Below are 25,716 nucleotides of genomic sequence, written 5' to 3' on the forward strand. Positions count from 1 at the left end.
AGAAACTATAACTCTGTCAAAATGCTATTCACCCTTGTACAAGAAACTAGAGCTCTGTCAGAATGCTTTTCATCATTGTGGAAGAAACTAGAATTCTGTCAGAATGCTTCTCACCAATTGTAGAAGAAACTAGACTCCGTCAATACTTTCCACCATTTGTTGAACAAACTAGAACTCTGTCAGAATGTTTTTCACCATTTGTCAAGAAGAAACTAGAACTCTGTTAGAATGCTTTTCATCATTTGTGGAAGAAACTAGAACTCTGTCAGAATGTTTTTCACCATTTGTAGAAGAAACTAGAACTCTGTTAGAATGATTTCACTATTTATAGAAGAAGTAGAAGAAACTAGAACTCTGGCAGAATGCTTTTCATCGTTTGTAGAAGAAACTAGAACTCTGTCAGAATGCTTTTTACCATTTGTAGAAGAAACTAGAACTCTGTTAGAACGCTTTTCATCATTGTAGAAGAAACTAGAATACTGTCGAAATGTTTTTCATCATTGTAGAAGAGACTAGACTCTGTCGGAATGCTTTTCATCGTATTTTTGTTATTCAAAAGCTGATGCTTAGAAATAATTTTCACTTAATATACACTTCAGACGATAGCATCAGACGATAGCATCATTGACCAAAGAGGTATCTAACATGCTTGAGGAGTTTCTGGTACCACAAACATAATGAAATGTATCCTAACTTTTTCTGACAAAGACCAGTGTCAGCTAGAATTTTTGCTGTCTCAACACGATTTCCTCCCAAGCCCTACCATTGAGACTACATGTACATGTGTACCGTGCCACCGTTGTGAATAAACCTCGATCAGAATCTGGGTGCATCCCCGTCTCTGAGTCAATAACCTGTGTCCCATCGGCAACTAAATGGACAGTTCGACTTCCACCAAGATGGATATAGTTCCAAATTTCTCAGAACAATTCACAAGAGACAAAAAGCTTAAACATCATGCTTCAACTTTCTAACAGTGGAAGAAGTTTGTATATTCAGGCTACCCTTAGTCACGGTAATACAATGCATGAAGAAATGAAGCAATTTCCCTTCATGCGTAGGTGGTGCCTGCTAGTACTTCCACACCTTTCCTATTTACCAATGACGTTTGCTCATATCAAAATCATATCAAAAAGTTCTCAGACAAATTTGTAGAACATAATTACAAACCATTGGCAATTTGTTCCCACTTTTAAAAAGTGAGGTGCACAATGTGTATTCAGGCTACCCTTGATTAAAATGATGCATAGAGAAACCCAGTACAACAAATTTCCGTCCATGCGTTGGTGCTGACAGAAATGATGTTCAAACTTGATGCATATTCAGTGGTAAAGTGCTCGCTTTGTATCCAGGAGGTCGCATATTCAATACCCAGTGTTGCCAGTTCATAACAAAGACTTTGAAAATGGAACATGGTGCTTTTTCTGCTGGGCACTCTGCAATTCTGGGAAGGAGTACTGGATTTAACACACAACAGTAACAGTGCACTAGCCCCCCATTGTAGTGCTTGCACAAAAGTATGGCCCAAGAACTATAGAGAGTGGTACATCTAAACAAGGTGGCTTTAAACTCAATGAAACAATTTCCGTCCATGCGTAGGTGGTGCCTTTCACACCTTTCCTATTTACCAATGACGTTTGCTCATATCAAAAGCAAAGTTCACAGACAAATTTGTAAGAACATAATTACAAACCATTGGCAATTTGTTCCCCACTTTTAAAAAGTGAGGTGCACAATGTATATTCTGACTACCCTTGATTAAAATGATGCATAGAGAGACCCAGTAAAACAATTTCCGTCCATGCGTTGGTGCTGACAGAAATGACGTTCAAACTTGATGCATATTCAAGAGTAAAGTGCTCGCTCGCGGATTCAATACCCATTGTGGTCAGGTCATACCAAAGACTTTGAAAATGGAACATGGTGCTTTCTGTGCTGAGCACTCAGCAGTTATAATTTTGACAACTGTTCAGTTCAGTTCAGTTTATCAGATATTAAAATCAACTTGCATGTACACTTTACAACATACTTTAGCCACATGCTGCCCTTATCACAAAACAATTTGTATGTCTTCACCTTGTAACTTGTATAGATAAAATGAAAGTAAGTATGATGCGATGTTTCATTAATGACAAGCACCTAAAGATTGTCAAAGGGCAATTTTTTTGGCATAATAATGTGATGGGTGAAATCACACCTCCAAAATAAATAATATTTCAAGTACTGCTACCATGTCCTTGGCACTTAAGAAGACTTTAAGAATAGCTACCCTGTCCTTGGTACTGACTATGACTTAAATACCAGCTACATGGACTTTGCTGCAGCAAAACTATTACACTGTCTTTGCTACTGAAGAACACTTGTTGGTACTGAATAAAACAGTTCTTGGTACTGATTTCAAGAATAGCTCAGGGCTGTCTCCAGCTTTAAATTTTTCCGTCCCACTCATTGTTTGGGAGCTCTTCATGTTAATTTCCTGTGTTAAATCTGTCTTTTGAAGAAAAAATGTTTTCATCACATTTGTGTTTTTTTTTTATTTTTGGGAAAGACTAAAGAAATTTGTCCCAACAAGCAAATTTCCATCCTACGACGGAAGAACGGGTCCTGGACACAGCCCTGGAATAGCTACGCTGTCCTTAATGAACTTCTCCACATCTTACCCTCACTGCAGTTCATCTTGAGGTCGAAGACCCTGTAGTTGTTGCCTTGGACCCGGTCGTGCATCCCGCCCAGGCGGGGGTTGTCTCCTGGGACCACCATGGCGATGAGTTTGTTTGCTGCTGAAGTCTGACACAGCTCAGGAGTGATGACTATGGTGGTGGTTGCCTAACAGGAGGAGATCAATTACCTGTTATGTTGAGTTTATTTCAATACACTTTAGCTAGCTTTCAGCAAGTGTTTTTTCATGCACCTAGGAATATAAGTGAGTAACACTTCAGTCTATCATGTTGATTTTTCTTTGCTGTGCTGGAACCGAATCAGCAGGAATCAAGCAGAACCAACCGGAATGAAGAATTTGCAAAATTTGTGCAACATTCGGGCGGAAAATCCAAAGGGACCTAATATCACTTCACACGAGAGGTGGAATGAGCCGGAATGCCATCTGAAAGAAAATTCTTGAATGTATATTCTTGGGTATTCAGGTGAAACTCTGGCTCATTTCTATTCTCATATGACAATCAAAATAAGCAGTATCCAGTGCAGTCTAAATTTCCAACAATCTCCTACTGATGGTTTTATGAAAATAAAATGGATAGAGGCAAATAGGCGGTCGAGTAAGAGTATTTTGAGCCCTGAGAGTCATATTAAAATACATTAAACATCACATAAGATATTGACTGACAGCGAAGCCCAGTTGAGCTGCATCTCTCCATGTCCTGGCCAGACTAGAGGCGCCCGAGGTGAACTCCCAGGGTTTGGTGGTCTCTATGAGGACCGGGTAGCCCTGGAACGGGTCGTCTGAGGTGTGGGCATACAGCTGCAGGAAAGGAAAAATAAAAAGGGTATCTATCAAATAAAGATGAAATCACATACTTCTAAACAAGTATGAATATGTTCCTTTCTCCTGTCAATACTGGAAATTTAAAGTTTTCAGTGAACTGGAAGTATTCCAAAATAGATCACCAAAAGAAAGTATTGCATTCAGATTCACAGATCAGATTTACTGAATGCACATGTAGAACATAATGGGATGTTTGGTTTCTATACCAAACTGTATAAGCTGTTATTTTAATTTCAATGATCTCTACAGTCAAATCATCAATGAAGACCATTGTACTTAAATCATGTTATTATTCCATATCTTTGTGTTGTGTTTCTTTCATTGTCAATATTAAAAAGAGGTTATATCTGTCTCAAAGATCATTAGAGTTAAGTCACCAATCAAGTGAAATAAGTAACTGTTGATGCATACTTTAAAAGTCATCCATTATCCTTTTACTTTACTGGTAGCAATTAGAGTTACACTCATAATCAGGGAATATTGTAATTGAAAGGAAATCAGTAAAGCCCAAAATACAGAAGTGTTAAACTGAAATAGAAAATAAAAAATAATAGCTTTTAAAATTATTTACTCTCCGTGAACAAGATGGACTGATAGCCATCACAAATTTGGATGTATGTACCTATATGTGCCTTTAAAAAGACCATCACTGTTGGAAGAATATTGTAATATTAACTGTATTCATGTGTGACTGATGAATCTCTTCAATGAAGAATGGCTTTCCCCTACCTGTATGTCAATGTGTCGAGTCCCAAACGATCCCCTGATGTCCCCTCCATAGGCATTGTACACATTGAGGCTGCTGATAATGACTGGTGTGGGGATGTTTTGGAACAGGGTGGACAGCGACATCATCTCCAACTTGGAGACTGCAAACAGGTCTGCCAATGACAAAGTCAAAGACGTTAGGACAGATATTGATATTTCTGTTCTCTCCCATTCTTATAGAACAGAAATAAAATAAAGAATAGAAAAATTTTAAAAAATGTCCCTGTGTTTAGCATCAATGATATACTAAGTATTCAAGGATATCTTAAAGTGAGAGTTAGCAAGAGGTAATCATGAAAAAAGGCTAAGAACAGAAACTTGTTTCTGATCTGTAACGTACCCCTTAAAATTGTGTGTACCAAGACTACGGCTTCCCCAGCTCGGTCCAGCTGTAGGACCAACACTTACACCAACTCTTACCCTAGCAAGACAAGATATATAGCACTGCACTCTTTTTTTCTTTTAATGCTTTCACTGCATCATTTTGTTGAAACCACCTGCACTTGTCATGCTAGGGCACCTCACTTCCTGGGTGTAATTTCCTGCGAGGGGCATTGCCCAGTATTGAATAAATGTAGCCTGAAGCTGATGATTTCAATGAACTATTTTGATGGCAGAGTTCTGGAGCTCACCTCCAACACACTGCAGGAGGATGGGTGCAGCCTTGAGGTTGTTTTCCTCCACCAGTTCAGGGATGCTGTTCACCACATCAACCACAGCGATGATGTGTGCAGCACCACAGAACCTGGGGCTAACTCCCTTTGGGATGACCTGTTCAACAGGAAGCAAATTTATGATCAGATCTTCTATCCTTAATTTTACAGCAAAACTCCTGAATGTCCTGCTAGTGAAGTGTGGTGTTGAAACAGGTACAATTTTTGCTATGTATCATCAGTCATTCCTTGGTTTTCAGATGTTCTTACGTAAAATCTTAGAAAACAGGACATTACGAGAGGAATGGGCTGGGAGGAAAGCTTATATCTGACTATCGTACTAAGGTATAGGCATTCCTCTAATAGATAGATCTCAGTCTCTAATTTCATGTTGGAAATTTCAATCTATAATCATATTTCTACATCTGAGAACAAAGAAGTGAAACTGGTCTAGCCCTTGGAAAGAATACTACTCACCAAAGAAGGTTAAGTGTTGTAATTGGTAAAGAAGTACTTGATATGTAAATATTCTAGTAATAGTTGTGTTGACATGTTAAAATTTAGTGATTTATGGAAATGTTAGCAATGTAACGTTCAATAGCTTACAATGCTCTTACAATATTCTTATTTATGATTTGTGAATAAAAATGGTCATGGTCAAAAGGAAGAAGCTGCAGTGGTTCGGACATGTATCTAGGCGGACAGGAACCTTAGCACACACAATCTTACAAGGAAAAGCAGAAGGAGTGCGGCCAAGGGGTCGACCCCGCCGAGCATGGAGTAACAATGTGAAGGACTGGACAGGAAGGACGTCAGCCCTGCTGACTAGACTGGCCGAAGACCGCCAGAAGTGGAAAGACTTTGTGAACAGTCTGACTGCCCCTACCTCCACCGGCTACAGGACTGAGTGAGTGGGTGTGAGTGAATGAAAATATTAAAAATAAGTACCACTCACCAGAGAGTTCTCCTCTGTGCTGAAGTCCATGAGCTGTGACTGGTACACAGAGTCATAGTTCAGTAGGTACAGCTGCTGGTCACTGTTGTAGGGCAGCTCATAGTCTGTCCTGTCCAGCTGGTCATCCTCAGACAGGTACAGCAGGAGGGAGAACACTGGTCGGCTGTCCAGGACTTTCTCTTCAAGGTCAACCTACAAGGTCAAATAACCTATCAGTTCAGATGAAGACTTGAGAACAGACTTTCCCCTTGCTTTCATCAAGCTAACTTCTGCATTTTGTTTACAAGTCATGTTTTATTAAATAATTCATTTATTCATTATTGATTGTTTTTACTTAGCAAAATTTAGTTTTTGACTGAATGAATGAATTAACGACTGATCCATATTATCTTGCAAATTGATATTTGATTTGATTTGAAATATATATTGTCTACCCCATGCCTGATGAGGAACAGCAAACAATAAATCTGATTGTGAATGAATGACATCCTGGCCATCAACTTAGCTCTTCAGCGCCATACTCAACACACTACGCTCTAAAATCACACATAATTGAATTTTTCAGCCAAAGAATGACTTATAGCATGCTTATGTAAGGTGAGTTGTGACCTCTGACCTGTACAGTAAGGCTGAAGCCAGCTGGCACACCAGGCTGCACCTTCCCTTTGTCATTAAAGCTGAAAGACTCGATCGCAAGTTCTGCTGTTTCTGTGGCAGGAAAAAAATGCAAGGCAACTTGTCATCAGCTGCAAGAAGATCTGTTCACTGAATTACAATTATTGTTTGTGGTAAAGCAAGATGTTGACTTTAGTCCGGAAAACATGTAGCAAATTTTGAATTTTAAAATGAAAATCTATGAAGTGCAATCAAAATTGACAGAAGAACAATATGCTTCACAATTCATTACATAACTGTATCTTTCTTTCACTACACTGTTATAGAAAGGAAACTTATTCGTTGATTTACTTTAGTGACAAAATTAAGTAAAAAAATTAACAGTATCAGTAAACGGATTGCTTCTTCTTTTTCTAGTGAGTAAAATTAAGTACCTGGTGAGCAGTAGAGGATGTCCTCCACATTGATGGCTATGTAGTCATTGCCAGGAACCCTGTCATCATACAGGTCTACTGCTGTGTAGTGGAGGGCCAGGATCAGGAATCTGGAATAAAGTGTTGCCATCAAAACATAACGTTAGCTGTAATAGTGTTCGAAATACCTTTTTTAGCCAGTTTGCTCAGGTGGCAACCTGAGTCAAAAACCAGGATGCGCCATCAACATTTCAGGTTGCCCCAATTCCAAGTTATGATTTTCTTCATATCTGCTGTTTAACATTATCTTTACTCCCAGTTACATGTAACTACTTGAAATGTTTTTATCTTATCACAAAATAAATACAAAAGCTTATGAAGGTAGGTGGGGGAAAAGCAGTGTTTCAACTGCAAAATTTCTGGGTTTAAAATTAAGTTGCGACAAGCAAAATGTGGTTGCGTTTGCAATTGTGCGAGTATTTTGAGCACTGGCTGTAATAAGAAAAGACAGTTTAGTAGGACAAGTGTTGCCTATAAGACCTTCTGTACCAGCATGTTTACGGTGTTAGAATGGACATTCAGAAGTTCAATACTTGTTGATAGGACTAAGTGAGTGGGTGAGTGAGTGAATCCCTGTTACGCTGCTTCTGAGAATGTTTGATATTAAAAAGAGTTAATGACATAATATATAGGAGTCAAATGTTTAGATAGAGAAAAGTTCCCGACTACTAGTATTTGAAAGCCATAAAAGAAACAAACTGGAGGTAGAATACTATAGGACAGATTCATATACCTGGATTTTTCACTACAAGCTCTGGGGTCCACCCTCAGGATGCTGTCTATGTTTGTCAGAGTCATGGCACCACCGACAGGGATGGTCTGAGCCAGCTTGTCCTTCCCTTCATCTGACAGGATTATGTACGTCTCCAGCCCGGCCCAGTCATCATAGTCCAGATACTTGTCACGGGACAGGTACAGCTAGACCAGACAGACAAAAAAGGTGTATTAGAGAGTTAGAAAGCATACCCAATGTGTTAAGAGTGGCAACAACTATCTTCTTTATAATATCAAAGTTACAACGAGTTAAAGAGTGTGGTGTAATTGGTGTTGTGTAAAAGCCTATGTGTCAATAGGGCTTTTGTACAAAAGACAGGTATCTTGTCTGTGTGTTAATGGTAACCAGCACCAAAGACAGGCATATCAAAGGCATGTTTGTCGATGTTAAGCCCCAGGCATATTTGTGTGTTAATGCTGTTCAGCACCAGGGACAGGTATGTCTGTGTGTTTATGCCATTCAGCACCAAGGACAGGCATGTCTGTGTGTTAATGCTGTTTAGCACCAAGGACAGGTATGTATGAGTGCTAATGCTGTTCAGCACCAAGGAAAGGCATGTCTGTGTGTTAATGCTGTTTAGCACCAAGGACAGGTATGTTTGAGTGCTCATGCTGTTCAGCACCAAAGACAGGCATGTCTTTGTGTTCATGTTATTCAGCACCAAGGACAGGCATGTTTGGAGTGAACATCTTGTTTGAAAGGACTAATATTCTCATATTTGAGGGATCAGCATCATGTTTTCATTTTGAAGTACCTGTAGATAGAAGTTCTTGGTCCCATTCTGGCTGATGACTGGCTGGTTGCCATAGTTAGTGATGGTGGCATTAATCCTGACTGAGGTGTCCACTCCAGCCCAGATATGTTCCTGGGGTAGAACCACGCCCAGCTCAAACACATCAACAGCCAGGATGTCTGTCAGTGAAGGATGCAAACAAGTATGGTCATATAAAGTTGGGGGCAATCATCTTTGTAACACATACATACAGATACATAGTCATACTCTTATTGAGTTGTAGCATTAACAACTCTGGGGACCAAAGGGGCAGTTTACTGGTTGGTTTGCCATGTTGACATCTTTGTAACATCAACACATAAGAAAACAAATGCAAGAGCACATCTTAAACACATAAGAGATAATGCTTTTAAACATCTAGGGCAGTCATTTTTCTAAATTGAAATCTTGAGAAATACAATGTTAAAAAGTAGCATGCTGAGGTTGGCCAATTGTTCAAAATGCTAGCCATGCATTGCCTTGCTGCTTTATTGCACAGAAGTTTGAATGTAAAAATGATTGCACATAAAATCATTACAAAAATACACTATAAATTCTGAATGTAAAGAAAAAATTTAAACATTTTTCAATGCATACAAATGTGTCAACTAGACTTTCACAGATCGATTTGTTATAAAAAATGCAAATATACTAGGTCAGAGAACAATGCAGTATTACCATTAGGACATTGTAGACTGATTGGAATGGCCCTGATGTTATTGGCTGGCTCTGGATCCACTGGATCATGCGCATTTCTGTTATCAGACAACACAACACCCAGGTAGGCTTCCCCACAGTACTGCTCGTAATGACTCAGTTCATGGTCGATGACGAGGTCGTTGGCTCCCAGCTGGTAGAAGGAACTGCTGTTTGTCTTGGAGAACAGGAGGGCTAAGACGTCTTTCTTGAAGGTGTAGGCCAGCCACAGATCATCTGCAGGGTCTGGGGAACAGGAATTAGGATAAAGATGAAGCTACCTGCTTAACACAACACAGAAGTTACATGTGCTTGTATCTCATTTAAAGCTACATGATGAATCTAGGTTTTGCTTGCTTTGTATTGTAATGTTTTGTATATAATATAACCATTTGTCTTCCTTACCACTGGAAGAATAATTTACTAAAGGCTTCTTAGTAAAGTGGAAAAGTGGAATAACCAAAACAACAGTTATGCTATATACTATGATAAAGATGTCTCAACATTTTTCCTATAGTGTAACATTTATTGATACCACATACCAGATGATATTCATCAGTCTATATAAAGTTGGTACAAACTAGCATACAAGCTCCAAGTACATAGATGTTAATGAAGGTTCCAGTAAGACATCCAGTAATAAGATACAGCAAATAGCAATTACTCAAGTAACTGGATATGAATTGGGAAAATCACATCCAGTTGCTTTTAGTAATTGCTACTTGGCGTATCCAGGACACATTTAGGACACATTCTGCGCATGCATTGAAACAGACACCCTTATGTTGCCCTCAAATGGACTCCTCGAGGAAAGCAAAAAAGAGACAGGTCTGTAGAAGGGGAAATGAATGCAGCACAAAAGACCTGGCATGATGGATGGCCCAAGATAGGAAGGACTGGAGGAAGTTCGTCAGTGCCTTATGCTCCATCAAAGGGAGCGAAGAGGATTAGGTATTAAGTAGGTAGGTCAGTATCCAAGTACACATGTTTATTTCTATATCACAATCATGTATCCAGAAGAACCTACCGATGTTGTTGTCGTGTGACAGGTAGAACCTGTAGTCCCAGCTGGTTCTCTCTGGGTACTGCGGACCGACCGGAGGGATGGTGGCACTGCCAGAGCTGGTGATCCGAACCTCCAGCGAGAAGGTCTTGGCAACCCCGGACTGGAGCACGTTGTCATCCATCAGTCGGAAGTCAGACACCTCCAGATCTACAAAATCTGTCAGGGCAGGGTTGGTATGATGTTAATATGACAATGAAATGGCAAAGTAAAATTAAATAGATGACATAATTGATTTGTATCCATTCAAATTTACAACAATTCAGATTACCTCCTGTAGGCTAAATCACCTTCTGGTATCTTACCTACAGTTCTTTACAGATATCAAGAAATATTTCAGGGCATTCTTTGGGTATAACAAGCTTTAGGACCTATAGAAAATGCTAAATACTTAGAGCTGCTGATTTTTTTTCAATTTCAAAACCTGCCTGTTGATTACTTTATTTTGACAAACAAATAGCATAATTTCAAAGATACTGCTTCTTGTTTCTACAGCATGGAGGCCTTCTTTTTTTTACTGCAGAAGAACAAATTCTATTTGCTGTGACCTTCACAACAAGGTCATGACTAACCCGAGTCGCAGTAGACGTTGATGGGAATTCCAGTCTTGTCATTGGTCAGGTCGGACCCCGCCAGCAGGTGTGCTGATGGGCGGATCAGCACAAACAGGTATGGGCGGGCCTGGGGGTCACACAGGGAGGACGGCACATGGACCAGGCCTGGAGGGGACAATCACATGTAAATTTCAACATCATAGTTTTGAGCACTCTTACCTACCTACTGGTACCTACCTACCTCATCACTTGACCTCCCGGTCGTTAGGGGGACAAGGCAGCTCAAGGATAATCAAATATGATGTCAATGGAGTTTAGCTATTTGTAGAAATTACATCTGTCAGAACTATGTACCACAGCTGTCATGGGATAGTGATTAATAATCTGAATATCTCAAAAGTGATAGTACAGAACAAGTTTTGCATTGATTTACTTACACATTTGTCAGCCTAAAAAAAGATGTGGATTCTTTTCTTCATGGGTAACAGAGCTGGAAAACCTTTTATTCATGATTCACAATGTACTTTTAACATCTCTGTCATGGTATTAAAAGGCTATCTTATAAGGTTTCATCATACATGTGCAGTCTCTATACGGATCACACAAAAAAAACTTTCAGACTGAATACTTCAAGAGAAAATGTGTACCTCTCAGTAGCCCAGTTTTGTATGCTCTTCCATTCTCCAGTATTTCTGACTGGTGGCTGCCACTGTCGTGGTCCTGCACTGTAAGTTGGGTGTCCCGTGCTGTGTCCAGCGTCGTGTCATTGGACAAGTAGAGCACCAGGTTAAAGTCGTTCTCTGAAAAAAATATTTACAGTCAAGCTCATGTACTCGTTGCGTAGGACAGAACGTGGATTTGAAGAAACTTCACAGATCATAATTATGTAAATTGCTTCACCAGGCTGGTAAATCAAACATTACATAGCCTGATTTATCTGATTTGTCAACTAAATATATCTTATCTGCCTTTCCACTACCTTCCTCAAACTTAAGCTTAGACTCTTTAGACTCTTAGGACCACATTGTGATGTCCATGTAGGAGCAAGCTTAATGTGGTTTCAAACATTGGCTGGACTACAGTTTTCTCACTATTTTGCTGAAAGAACCTACTGCTGCCAGGTCTGTTGAAAAATAAACCATTTTGGATTCAATGATTGTTTGATTTGTGTCACATCTTTAAATCTATTTGTGTTAACACCATCCATACCACTAGGAAATGATAGCATCATCCAAAGCAACCAAACATATCATGGCACCACCTGACAATGCCCGAGGTGTTTCCTGGTCACCGAATTGTCCCATGTCTGCTATGGTAGCTCTGAAGTGGATCTCGTTGTTGGAGTTGTCCCTGAAACGTTCAGGCAAGTACAGGACGTCCAGCTTGTCCAGGTACAGGCGGTCAACTGTGGAGACCAGGCAAGATCAGTTATATTTTGAACTATATATATTAGTATGTTAATCCTGTTGTTAACAAATTTATAAAAGAACATCACGTGTATTGCATTATTGTATGGAACCCAGAAAAAGTTAAATATGTGTACTTATTCAGACTGTGCTGCACAGTATAATGGTTCTTAGACACAGAGTGAGCTAGCAATGGAAATAGATAAATAAACTTACATCTACAAGAAACATAGATGTGTTGTACAGCTGCATTGTTGTCCTTATACAGGTCCTTTTCACCCTTTGGGTCTACAGCATCTGTTAACTGGACATATGCACCAATGTACCTGTGGGGAGGAAAAAACAAAGTTAACTTTAAAAAAAGTCCTTCACACACCAAATATGATGTATATGGTGGTGCAAAGCTGTGCAATCACTACAGAGGGCTAGATCACTGGTGGTGGTGTGCATTAAACTACCATGATATCATTTCTCAGAGTGATAAACAGAGAAAGCAGTTAATGTACTAGCTCTCATAATTGCACAAGGTGCCATGATACTGCCACATAAAAAATTATTATAGAGGCCTTCTTAAGATTGTCTGAAATAGTAAATATCTGAAGTGTATAGACCTCAGGATATTACTGAATCAGATGTGACTTTGGTACATACCTTCCATAATGTTGAATTCTTGCACTTTTTCTCATGTGGCAGTATTATGGCACCCAGTGGTGCTATGAGAGTTGATGTAGCTTTTAAAGTCCTTGGTACAATATATGTCTTGACCAGAGATTGAACCTGACACCAACCATATGCAAGGCAACCACTTAACCCACTGCAGCAATATATAATAGCCTGAGGGTACATTAACTTATTACCAGTGTTTGTTGCAGACCCATTTCTTAGATGGCACTGACAGATGAGGCCCTGCGGTGTCTGTGTCTGTGAACACGTGTGTGAGGACTGTTGCTCTGCCTCTGGAGGAGGAAACTGCTGAGTGGAGGGAACTGAATCCAGATGTGTCGTAGTCCAGAATGAAATCTATAAAGAAAACATAGTACACTGATGTGTAATGCTTCTTGCTACTTAAAAACAACGTAAAATATCTTTCAGCAGATATTCCTCCACTTGTTACCATACGAATGGCATTTACACATTAACAGTAAATAAGTATAAGACTTAGTTGTACTGTCAGGAGAAATTTTGCTAGCTCTTTTTCAAAAACTCAGTCAAAGAACAAAGTCCCAATTTAAATTCCATCTAGTCCAAGGATTGTGGCCTGTAGCTACTTCAATTGACAGATGAGTCTAGTAAGAAATAGCAGTCAGGATTCAAACTTCAGTTCTTTTGATTCAGCTACATATATTGTATGGTCAATCCTTTTATCATTATGATCTATCATCACATTTTTTTGCTAACAAAAAGAGTGAAAACTAATAAATAAAATTTGCATACCTTCCTTTGGGTCAAATGTCATGTCCTTAGATAGGAAGAAGGTGAGGTTGTAGTTCTGGTCAGGTCGTGACCTGATGGGAAGGTCATCCCTGTCATACGAGGTGACCTCCACAGCTGTCCAGAGGGGGAGGGGCTCGCCTGAGATGACCACTCCGCTGTCCGTCACATGCAGGCCCTTCACATTCAGGTCAATATTTCCTGATAGGAGACAAATTTAGTCGTATTTAGATCATGAAAAATAAGTCGTATGGAAGTTTAGCTTTGCAATATATCAAACAGAAGGCTGAAAATGAACTGTGTTGATTCCTAAATTATAGCACTGAACCACACAAATATAGCACAGTATGAATAATAAGTACTTTGAGGTTAAATATAGAAATATTATAGAATTATTATTGAAAAACTAAATAATTAATTTTAGAGGTGGTATCTGGAGCTTTAACGTAGATTGCTGGAAGTGCAAAATTTGAATTTTTTTTGCTGTCAGTCGGCCCTGAGTATGTAGTAGCATCAATTCAATTTTTTCCACCTTCATTTCCTAAAATTCCAAGATGGATTTTTTGCTAAAGCATAAGATAGCCTTCAGCTAAAATTTTCCTCATGATCCATGAATAATGTCACACAAACAGCAGCTGTAGAATACAATTTCATTTTAACTCGGTAGTTCAACCAATTAATTTAAAAGCATGTAATACATACTGGTGCATCCTTCCATTCTGATCTTGGTGGTTCCAAAGTTGTTGTGTTCAGCAGTTTCGTCAATCTGACCAATGACTACACCTCGAGGATCATCGTCCCTGCTGTCCACAACAATGCCCAGATATACCTCGCGGTTGCAATACTTCAGGAACTGCTCCTGTGATTTCAAAAGAGAACAGCTGTTGGCTTCAGCCTCCAGAAAATCTGTTTGCATCATTAAAAGTTTAAAGTTAGTAACACCTTGTTAGCAAGAATTGGTGCCTCTAGTGTCAATGAGACATGACTTTTGATTTTTTTTTTTTAACCATAAAATGATTAACAACTTTTATGATTCTAAAGTTGTCTGATAATGCATGTTCTTGAAAACTACTTCATAACGATTAAAGCTAATACTTGTACACGTCAGGCAAAAATGGAAATCTAATTTAGAGAAAGACCTGCAGTTAGATTGGAACATGCCCACCCGAGGACATTCTGACACACAGAAAGGAAGGATAGCCTGAGGTGTGAGGGTGAGATGAACTGAGGTTTCAATCTCTTTGACACATCAGAGCCAACCATAACCTCCAGACCTTCCAGACTATGGTTGGGAGTTTAAGTTATGAGCAAGGTCACCTGTGGTTGTGTTGGTCAGACAGGTTGCCTACTGGTCTTTAAAAGATGTCTGTGAAATCAGCTGACATGAATTTTTAAAAAGTAAAGTCAGGATAAGTATTACTCTGATTGGATATGATCAGAGGAGCAAACTGAAGCTAGACTATGATAGATTCCAGGCTACCCCAAACCCAGCACTGAACTTGGTTGGGGAGTGGTTGGGAGCATAGCCATGGATTAAGGCCCTGAATGTGTAGCAGGGGCTAAGGTAAGATCTAAACAAGCAGACTGAGCCCACCTGTGTGATGTCCAGCTGCCCCTGTAGGGAGGTGGTGGTGCCATCAGCCAGGTAACCATGCTGCAGCAGGTAGTTCACGTTCTTCTCAGGTGCATGGGTCACAAAGGTGTCGTCTTTTGTGATAATGTCATCATCTAGAGAGTGGAGGTTTAACATATGTCAGATAGGGGTAGATCAAAATACCTAATATTAATATACAGGCCATCTCCTGTGATATTTTTATCTGGCAAAACCATTTGGTATGTATGAGATTATCACTACAAACCACGCATTACAGAAAAACTGGTCCAAGAGTCCTTTGCACGATGGTCTAAAAGGCCCTGAAAATCCTATCTTGTCAATCAATGTCAATCAACCATTTCACTAATGGCAACAATAGCTGATTGGTTCACACCTTTGAGGGCGGGAACTAGAAATGTTTTGGTCGCACCTAGACTAGCAGAATTTTCCCCGCGAACTTCCCCATTCAAATGCACGCCTGTCTCCGCCCCAATTGTTCCCCTGTTTGCATAGTAAACAATACCCAAGCTTTCAAACCGGTCATTCCCACGATGATGCGTCTTACTGATACAGCCCACTCAGTCCTTCTTTGCTACAGTTTCGCCTATTCTGCCACCAATATTTATAAAATACCGAAACTAAGGTCATGCAAGGAAATATCAGTTTCCGACATTCCCCGGGGCCTTCACCGCGCGGAACCCGTCGCCATTTGTAAACAAAATCTGCGCTACGCTAAACACACACGAAATTAACCGACAGAGTACGGATAGTTTGTCGATGAAGTCGACTTTCTATATATATTTTGTTTTCAAAACATATCCATGGAAGCAACACTTCCCTTGCTACATATTTGCGCCCTTGATTTAGAAATGTACAGTCAGATTAAATTACCGGCTTGACTCTGGCCCTGTCCTGTTCTATCAGTAATCAACGCCTCGGAAATATCAACCTTCGCTTTCCGATTCAATAACGTATTCTTTCTAATAATTCATTACACCCATGTATTTCTATAATGAACTACAGTTCGTGATTCAATACGGGCGGTAACAGACTATGCACAAGCCGCTGTTTGATGTGTCGGCTTGTGTTCGACATGCATGCCTTTTGCCAGTTCTGGCGTCCTTGATAGGAAAATTGAAATAAAAAAACCCACATCTCTGTAAATATAAATGCAACTTGTAATGAAGCACACAATGAAAATCAAAGCCTGGGGAAGAAACGGGATTATTTGACGAGGGAGCTGGTTTAGACCGGTCGGCCCTCCAGTTTGTTTACAAACCCACGCCATGTATGAATCAATGTGCTGAATGTATTCGGCTTTTAATACGTGGTAAACTTCTGTAGTCCTTTTGCTTGAAATGGTACATTGCAGAAAAGATTTGAATTTTATTAAAACACACAGAAGTAAATCAATTTAGTTAAATGTGAAGGAGGGGGGGGGGGTTAAAGAGAGTGTTGTTGTTTGATAGCAGACCGGGTTCCTTTGTCTTGTATACAACCGACGCCATTTTCCCGTTTGTCTCCTTGTTCAAGTTTGTCACATTACTTTACCGGCATGCATGTATTTCTAATCACAAGAGGTACAGCCCAGACGTATGTTATTCAAGCATCTTTCAACGTTTCTAACTGTACAAATTCTCCCGGCCCGTGAAGCGGTCGATGATGTTTCAATTCCTCGTGCCGACACAAAGTTTTCGTGAAATTTTGTGAGAGTCTCCTAACGATCACAGGTTAATAGCCGGAAGATTGCATAATGCCCCACGACTGTACAAGCTGGACGGTGGTGCCCATATCCAAAAAAACTTGAAAACTACAGCAGTTTCTGAATCTCGTTTCCGAGGATTGGATAAGAAATTTACTACAGAACTCGTTCACTTAAAAATCGCGGGCAATTATCTGGCTTGAGGCGCTCAGCGAATACAATAGAAGTATTTCTCACTTATTTGCATCTTGTATATCTTGTCTGCTTTGATTGAGGCCGACACAGCTCATTATAAGTCCCAAACAAACCCTTACAGCCATGTGCACTGTTTGAAATAAGCACAAACTTCATATTTTGGCCTATATCTTTTGATCTTCGTGGGATTTTTCGGCGAAAACAACATGGGCCTGGAGAGCGAAACTTCGCCGCCATTTTGATGACGTCGTCTGTTCGCTCCAATCAGGCTCACGGGAAATACGAAAGGGAAATGTGAGGAAATGTGGCCCAAAATTTGGAAAATAATCTTTAATTTCACAGACATCGGCGGAAAAGGATTGTAACTAAAAAATTATCGCTATGAACATTGACTACAACTTCAACAAATGTTTAGTGCGTAAATTAGAAAAATATCCCTTGAGGAAAATTTGCAAAGTTCAAAGTTCAGTCACCTATAGTAACCATTCTTACGTTCGTCTGATTTGATAGGGTATTTTGAACGCAGTGTATAAGTGTCACTTTTGTACTTGTATGAATTTGAAAATTCAACATATCCTCTCTGTAAGTGAGTTTTGCTGTTTCTTGACATGACTACCATACATTCGTTATTTTGAGAAATATTTAGCAATGTGTATCAGTGTGTGGACATGGACACAGCGCCGCAGTTGGCACCCCGCGGTGCCTTGGGCGGGGCAAATTACCCTGATAACGCGGACAAAAGCATAGCAACCGGACCACCGTGTTGTCTTTCAATGCTCAAAAAAAAAGTAATCAATGTATGCCAACAAGTTTAAATTTAGAACATCAACTTTTAGCACTCATGGTTGAAGAAGCCACATTTCCCATATTGTCCTTGTTTTTCACTCTACCTTTTTTCTTATTTCATATGGCTTTTCAGAAAGAATTTGTAATGAACTTCTCATACTAATAGTAATTAATCTATTTCAAGTTTTCATCACATACCTGACAAATAGAAGGAAACATCAAAGTTCTTGTCCTCGCTGCTCCAGTCTGGATGCAGCATCTGTGGCATGTTCTTCTGCCTGACTCCTATGTCCAGACTGAAGGTGTGTGGTTCCACATCACCCACCCGGTACTCCAGGGAACTCAGGGACAAACCAGCAACAGTCAGATCAGCATAAGCTGCAGAAAGACAGAAACACATCATCAAATTCCATTACTGTAACAGTAATCAATAGATATTGGTTATTGACTGATGAGAGAGAAGAGATGAGCATGTTATATCTCCAATTTGACCAAAAACACTGGGCCCCCCCTACTGTTATCCACAGACATGTTGAGTTCTGTAATCTAATGTGCAAGAGTTTGATGCCTTAGCCTCCCTCCATATACAAGACCAAAGGCTTAATGTCACATGACTTGTGTAGACAATAAAGAGATTAGAAATATTAAAGTTACAGATGAAATAGTAGTATTAACACTAATTCACCTTTATTTGTGGGCCTGGGGTAACCTAAATTCGTTGTTTTAAAAAAACTGGGTATTTAGAGATTTCCGGTCATCTACGTGGGTTTCAAATGTTAAAACTTTCAAGATATTACAATGTGGAACTACCTTCCGTCGACTTAACGATCCCCAAATACCCTATTTTTATATACAACAGATATAGGTTACCCTACGATAAAGGTCAACTAACGTTACATTAAATACCACTATTTCATCAGATTCTGTAACTTTAACATTGATTCTTAAGTCCAAGAGTTTTGAATGCCAGCAGTTTTCCAGTGGCAATCATTTAATACATTACAGTGCTGAGGGTTAAGCAAAATATGGGTTATCAACAAGAAAAACAGTATCCCCTTGTCTTGAGTACTGCAAACCCAGTTAGGCCATGTACTAATAATGGTCAGGATATTTCTATGTCAAAATGTACATGTACTGGTTTAGAAGTCATACTTTCAAGTCAAAAATTTTCAAAGTATAGGAGGAACTATTTTGCTGTTGTACCTCTGGGATCACAAGCAAGGTTAAGTGGAGTCCACCTCTGGTCGTTCTCTGGCACGGAATCTGTTGCTCCTCCAAAGGATGGACTTGTCCCCATCATCACCCTCACACCAAGGTACTTCCATCGCTGACAGCCTTCCTTAGGGATCCTGATGGATCCAGTCAGTGTTACAGTCTCCATCCCATCTAAAAAGTACAGATTCAAAGTCAGGGTGCAATGTTCTTAGTTATTGCAGTTAGTTACAATCACTTGTTAACAATGTGTTAAAAGAAACCTGTCATACAACATCAATACAAAAGGTTGTATTGATGTTTCAACCCTTCCAAAACCATTTCTTTTACCTTTCAAATGCATGTTTGAAAGTAACATATGTATTAATAAGAATTGTATTCTAACATCAACTACATGTAGGACTAATGCTGGTTATCCTATAGTTACTTTCAAACATACATTTGATGTAAGAAATTGTTGTTTGAAGGGTAGAAAGATCAGTACAACAAGATGTCAGATTGAAGATACTTAGAAGACTTGCAGTTAGTTTACAATCATTTTTTTTTGTCACAAGACTTGTCTTCAAGAAGAGTTCTCGATACTTACTGTTGTCCCTGAGATCTGGACCAAGTCCATTGCTGGGGTTCAGAATCCAATCAGACGATGTCAGCCTCACCTCTGACAGTACCAACTCATCAGTACCCTAAAATCAGAGAGAGACAACTGATCAATGTATCAACGTAAAGCCAAGTTGCAACATTGAATGGCCAGTGTTCCATATCAGGTATGACATGTCGATAATTGTCCTACTGTGCAGTTGCAGAAGCACAGTCTCATTTGAATATTTTGTACATACTTCTGAGCTCGTTGTTGCACATTGATTGAGACATTTTCTCAGAAATTTTTCAAACTGCAGAAAACAGGCTTAAACACTTACCTTTGCGAGTAGTTTCTTCTTGCTAGTAATCAGGTGATAATGATTCTTTGTACACAACAAATATGTGCCATGTTTCAGTCATCCTGCTACTTTCCTCAAGGCAATAATGACTGGTTCTTCTACCTCCCAAACTAGGCGGCTCTGCAGTCAGAAATGTAGTCCCAAATGTGACTAGCTTTGTATCCCTGGTAAAAGAACACAGAAATAAGTATCTCCCCTCTACACTTACCATAGGATCAGCAGTTACAAGGACGTCCATGTCGTAATATGTGGTCCCGCGTCTGGCTGGGAAGAGTCGTGAGCAGCCCTCCCACAGGCAGGACAGTACCACTGTGATGCTGACGGGGGTGTCCACCTCCTCCCACAGCATGTGCTGAGGGATGGAGTACTGAACATCCGACACTCCAAATATGTCTGGGAATAGGAACACAAAAGTTCACTTATTTACATCTTTATATTTCTAACAGACGAATCTTACAAAAAAACTACTTTAAGTGACCCCTCAATACCTTCTCCTTGTATCATAACCAGATGCTATTATGGATGTTTTAGATTGAATGTTCTTCAGATCTCTTCATCAGAAAGTAAGAGGTACTAAGTTAAACTTTATCATTTCTTCACTGATAAGCACAATATTGTACAATTTCAATTTTGCAAATCAACTCTATTCAGATGTTTACATGTTTATCAATCTAAATTGAATAAAATAATTATGGCAGTAACGGCAACAGCTTTAGTGCACTGACCTCCACTACAGGCGACCCTGACCATTTCAGCATGATAGTTGTTGGATTCTTTAGTCTCGTCCACCATGTTATCTGGGTCCATTTCCGCTATCAGGTAGACATCCCCACAGTAGGACTTGTGAAGACCCACAGGAAGCCTCAGACCAGATCCATCTAGGAAACAGAGAAGGATCAATTAAAAGTCGAGAGTCCTAAGGAATCTTTCTGAAATTAAATGTTATTGTTAGAGAATAAGGCAATCAGAGACAGCACATTTCACACCTGCTTTTTGAGTTTGTGAGTAACACACACACACATAGTATACACACTCACAAACACACACAATCAGACTGACAGACAAAAAATAGGCCCAAAAATCTCTTCATTCCCTTAAGGGTAAAGTAAATAAAATGGTGACATAGGAACAGAAACCTAAGTGATGCATGATAGTGTTAAAAAACAGCAAAACAATAACTTTTTCAGCACTAAGGAGATGTAATTTCCAATAATGATTTTTCTGGATAATACACATTCAAATCAAAATGTATATAATTTTGTCAATAGAGGAAACACCCTCTCTGATCTCTATTGTCCTATTCTGTCAACTGTTTTCTATGTATTCAAACTTATGGCACACTCCTGGTCAATTTGAATCAACTCAACCCGAGAGGAGAATTGGGCCAATTCACATCAATTCTGATTGGGCTGCTCATATTCAGGAAAATCTATTCGAACTGTTTTTAAGTGCCCCTGGGAGTGAAGTGATTCCCACTGATTTTGCCAAGTGTTAACAGGGCCTATGTTTTTCCTCCCCAGACCTTTTCTTACCAAGAGAGCTGCCACTCAAGTCCAGGCTCTGTGTGGATGCCTCAAGTGCTGCTGACAGAGGTTTGTCATTGGGTATTCTGTATCCCAGGTCTGCATCAACTGATGTATCCAGTTCTTCATCAGCTGACAGCCACAACTTGTACCTGAAGGAATCTTCCTCTGAACAATGAAAAGAACAGTCTTTTTTTGACCATAATTTTTTTTCAAAATATAACAATCAGTTATGTTTATGATGGTTAGACATCCAGGTAAGCAATGTTCAAGTACAATTCAATCTCTACAACTGGATAAAAACGGATATTTACTTCTGGACGTTTCGTGTGACATCCATCACTCTTCTCTCATACTAGTGACGCTGAAGAACAGTGATGGACGTCACTCGAAACGTACAGAAGTAAATATCCGTTGGGATCCTGATGTAGAGATTGAGTTGTACTTGAATACCAATCAGTTGTACTGTGTTAGCATTTGTGTTGGTAAAAAACATTGTGGAAAAAAACTAAACTTTATGTAACCAACACTCCAAAGTACCCCAAAGTCCCAATCTAACTGGGTGTTGGTTACGTAAAGTTTAGCCTTTTCCACCAGTTGTATTGTGTGACGTGTGTCTATGTTTGTGCATGTCTTTGCATTCCTGTGTCCTTGTACATGCCTGTGTTGTGTGTCTGTGCATAGAGTTTGACTGTTTTCAGTGTGCTTTCTTTCAATGTTCTTACAAACCATATTTGCATAGCATTAATTGGTACTACAAAGTTTATGACTTGGCTTGTACAGTTGGTATCTACTGCATGAACAGTGAAACAAATGACAATTGACTAACAGATCAAAAGTTGATGCAAACAATCTAGTACAAAGTGTTCACCTAGCTGCCTGCTTCCTGCCAGGTCCACCCCTGCCAACAGAGTGAAGTTGTGAGTTTCCCCAGGTGTCAGGTCACCTTCTACAGACAGGCTGGTCACCTTCAGGTCCACAGAGTCTGCACATGCAACACACAACAACAAGATCAGCACTGAAACTTGTTAATTGGTCTCTATCCCTCCTTACTCAGAGCAGTACAGGGCTCTAGCCAGCGTTCATTTTTCCGTCAATTGACGGAAATTTGCTGCGTGTGACGGAAAAATTTTAAAACCAATCCGTCAACTTTGACGGACAAAAATCTGATAAAAGCTCCTTGGTGGAAGCTTAGTAACAGGCTGCTTGGGGACGCCGTCCACGGCCGTAAAAGCCACACACTGTTTGTTTTGCTATTGTTATGATTGTTGACAATGTGTGTCGGTGCCCTTTCGCATTCGATAATCTCATTAAAACCCGTTTTTCAAGGTCTCAGTTCAGCTTCTCTAACTCCTGGAATAGTGTTTTCGCGACAATGGGAATTGACTGACGGAAAAAATGTCGAGCTGGCTAGAGCCCTGGGGCAGTAAATATACACGAACACACACATACATTCACATTGTTCAGTATGAGCCTCCACATCCAGAATGCTGGTGTGCACCGTCCCTCGGGACTCGTCTGCGTATGTCTACTGACAGTGGTTGGAATCTAATGTTACAAAACTTACTACTACTCATGTTTTATCACCTAACAGTGTGAAGCAGTCATCCTTGACCTCAGGAAGGTCAATAGAAAAGTTTGCTTGCCATTTGGTCCGGTAGAGAACCATTTATCGTAAAATCCATTGTCAACATAGCTTCAATGAATTTACTTTCAAAATTGCTAGAAGTGTTTGCTTCTGCAGTAATATTTCAATGAGGCCATGAAACATGTTTATGTACATGAAGAAAACTTGATATACATTGTCTGGAGGCCGGTATGAAGGTTAACAGAAGCTTGTCATTTCTCTTACAAACTTTCAACAAAATAGCCTGTCACAATAAAACTGACCTGCAGTACAGTTCAGCTTGAGCCCAACAGAGTCGTAGTTGTTAGACATGACATCATCGTCAGCCACCACGCCCACCAGCAGGAACCTTATCCTGTCACACACCTCTGGTGGGACCATCACCTCTGCACTGATGGGGACGGTAAGGGACTGCCCCATCTTCATACCAATCTGTGTGGAAAAATGGGCAATGTTAAAATAAATTCAATTCAATGGACTGACAAATCTTCAGTTCAACCTGACCAATATGACACTGTAAAGGACTTGTAGACTGTTTAAAAGATTTAAATTGCTCTCTAAAGTGCTTTTTCTGGCACTTATATTTGATGCAGATGATACCAAAAGAAGCCAAAAGTCACCAATCTGTGTGGAAAAAATGGGCAATGTTAAAATAAATACAATTCAATGGACTGACGAATCTTCAGTTCAACCTGACCAATATGACACTGTAAAGGACTTGTAGACTGTTTAAAAGATTTAAATTGCTCTCTAAAGTGCTTTTTCTGGCACTTATATTTGATGCAGATGATACCAAAAGAAGCCAAAAGTCACCAGTCTGGTTAATGTTGAAACATCTGGGGCCAGGCCTTTCTTCAATTGTTGTTGTCAAAGTACATTTTTTGTTCTTTGCTTCATATCTTGAATAGTACATGTGGTCTTTTTATCATGTTTCAAATGAGAAAAATGAAGTAATGAATCCAGAAAGCCAGAAATCAAATTTGCTTGGTCTTACCTTGGTAACAGGCAGACTGGGCCCAGGCAGACTGACAGGGATGTCAGTACCATCCAACGTTGCATCAGCAGACAGGGCCAACATGATGTCAAAGTTGGTTTTGTCCTGCTCAGCCTGGTCGATATCCTCCGGTCCTATATTGGTGATGGTCAGGTCCACTGTGACACGGGTGGGGGTGTCCCTCCAAACCACAGGTTGTGCAGGATGGTAGCCTGATGCCTTCACTTTGTACACATCTGTATACACAGAAACAGTGAATTAGGCCACTGCAAATTAATTAAATGGAAATCATCAGAGCACTTATATCAAAATGAATAATTATTCACCTGATTTTGAAAAAAAAATTCCCTCAGGAGCTGGTCAACATTACTAGAAAATACTAGAATGAGAAAATTTGTCATGTGGTACATGTAGCCTTGATTATGCTTGTAGAAATGAAACTAGTTCAAATTGGTAGTTGTAGAAGTGACACCTTAGAAGTGCCTTAAAAAAAGAGAAGTTTTCCAACCTCAAGTTGATACAAGTCTACCACACAAGTGTCCCTTGTGCACTTCTTGAATACAGTAATAAAAAACTAGCTCATATAGTGATACATGTTTGGCCACAATGCTCTTGGTGTCTTTATTCAAAGTTAGGCATCTTGTTGTTTTTTTCCCCTCTTGCATTAAATTTGGAGTCTACAGGGAATAACATCTACCAAATTTACTTGTTGCAACCTTACCTGAATGTTCATCTGTGTGTGCACATTTCAAGGTCCGGAACTCAGCCATACAACATAACTGTTACGATACAAGCTTCAAATACTCTTTCCTGACATGGGACTTTTCAAACATTTTGCAGAAAGTGGGGGGGGGGGCACTTCAAGTCTGCCCAACTCTGACATTCAAATAAAAACCAGTATCAGCAAGTCTGGGGCATTTGAAATTGATTTCTGAACCATTAAAGGTGCAATTGATGACTTTTAACAAGAGTCAAGAAGAAAATGATTTAACTTCATCAGTACTCACCATTAGGACACATGACATACACTTTCTGCATCCTGACATTGTTGGCCTCCAGCTTTTCCCTGTACATGCCAGGGTAGTCTACACCCTGCCGCTGCATGCTGTCCACTATCACTGCCAGGTACTGGGGACCACAGGCATCAGGAGGAATGGGCAATCCTGACATGGAACATCACATATCAAATCAAAGGTTAGGTACCAACTACCAAGCTTTTAGCCAGGCATGCGTCCCTGCATCCTTTGGGCCCACTGTTCTAAAAATGATACAAAATTGGACCCCCTGGATGACTTAAAACAGCTTTTACCCTCTTGAGCATATTCTCTAACAAGCAGAAAATTATGATTGACCTGGGATGCTACTAGTTCACATGTGACTTGGTTTCCTGGCTGTATTACAAAAATTTGCCCATATCATAAAGATGCAGGAAATAGTGTTTTAGAGAGTAATGAATGTCAAATTTTTCATAGGAAGGATTTC

The 25,716-nt window shown here is 39.8% G+C and overlaps 2 protein-coding genes across 2 annotated transcripts in view; both read right to left on the reverse strand.

Annotated features, from left to right (window-relative positions):
• Window positions 1-4,384, reverse strand: part of LOC118417709 — a 68,043-nt gene extending 63,659 nt beyond the window's left edge. The window contains exons 1-3 of the mRNA XM_035823378.1: window positions 4,232-4,384; window positions 3,344-3,478; window positions 2,661-2,826 (exon numbers count right to left, since the gene is read on the reverse strand). Of these exons, the coding sequence (XP_035679271.1) occupies window positions 2,661-2,826; window positions 3,344-3,478; window positions 4,232-4,357 (427 nt within the window). The 5' untranslated portion in view covers window positions 4,358-4,384. The remainder of the gene's footprint in view (window positions 1-2,660; window positions 2,827-3,343; window positions 3,479-4,231) is intronic.
• Window positions 4,385-4,864: 480 nt separating this feature from the next.
• The window catches only part of LOC118418157, a 97,397-nt gene continuing 76,545 nt past the window's right edge, over window positions 4,865-25,716 (reverse strand). Inside the window, exons 73-98 of the mRNA XM_035823993.1 lie at window positions 25,242-25,397; window positions 24,235-24,470; window positions 23,504-23,672; window positions 22,485-22,598; window positions 21,623-21,781; window positions 20,816-20,968; window positions 20,299-20,483; window positions 19,739-19,835; window positions 19,144-19,326; window positions 18,139-18,318; window positions 15,258-15,391; window positions 14,366-14,522; window positions 13,667-13,864; window positions 13,090-13,252; window positions 12,449-12,558; window positions 12,088-12,231; window positions 11,474-11,626; window positions 10,845-10,991; window positions 10,237-10,431; window positions 9,192-9,455; window positions 8,496-8,653; window positions 7,700-7,884; window positions 6,928-7,037; window positions 6,495-6,586; window positions 5,879-6,070; window positions 4,865-5,041 (exon numbers count right to left, since the gene is read on the reverse strand). Of these exons, the coding sequence (XP_035679886.1) occupies window positions 4,865-5,041; window positions 5,879-6,070; window positions 6,495-6,586; window positions 6,928-7,037; window positions 7,700-7,884; window positions 8,496-8,653; window positions 9,192-9,455; window positions 10,237-10,431; window positions 10,845-10,991; window positions 11,474-11,626; window positions 12,088-12,231; window positions 12,449-12,558; window positions 13,090-13,252; window positions 13,667-13,864; window positions 14,366-14,522; window positions 15,258-15,391; window positions 18,139-18,318; window positions 19,144-19,326; window positions 19,739-19,835; window positions 20,299-20,483; window positions 20,816-20,968; window positions 21,623-21,781; window positions 22,485-22,598; window positions 23,504-23,672; window positions 24,235-24,470; window positions 25,242-25,397 (4,211 nt within the window). The remainder of the gene's footprint in view (window positions 5,042-5,878; window positions 6,071-6,494; window positions 6,587-6,927; window positions 7,038-7,699; window positions 7,885-8,495; window positions 8,654-9,191; window positions 9,456-10,236; window positions 10,432-10,844; window positions 10,992-11,473; window positions 11,627-12,087; window positions 12,232-12,448; window positions 12,559-13,089; window positions 13,253-13,666; window positions 13,865-14,365; window positions 14,523-15,257; window positions 15,392-18,138; window positions 18,319-19,143; window positions 19,327-19,738; window positions 19,836-20,298; window positions 20,484-20,815; window positions 20,969-21,622; window positions 21,782-22,484; window positions 22,599-23,503; window positions 23,673-24,234; window positions 24,471-25,241; window positions 25,398-25,716) is intronic.

The sequence above is a fragment of the Branchiostoma floridae genome, chromosome 6, assembly GCF_000003815.2.
Source record: "Branchiostoma floridae strain S238N-H82 chromosome 6, Bfl_VNyyK, whole genome shotgun sequence".
NCBI lineage: Eukaryota > Metazoa > Chordata > Leptocardii > Amphioxiformes > Branchiostomatidae > Branchiostoma > Branchiostoma floridae.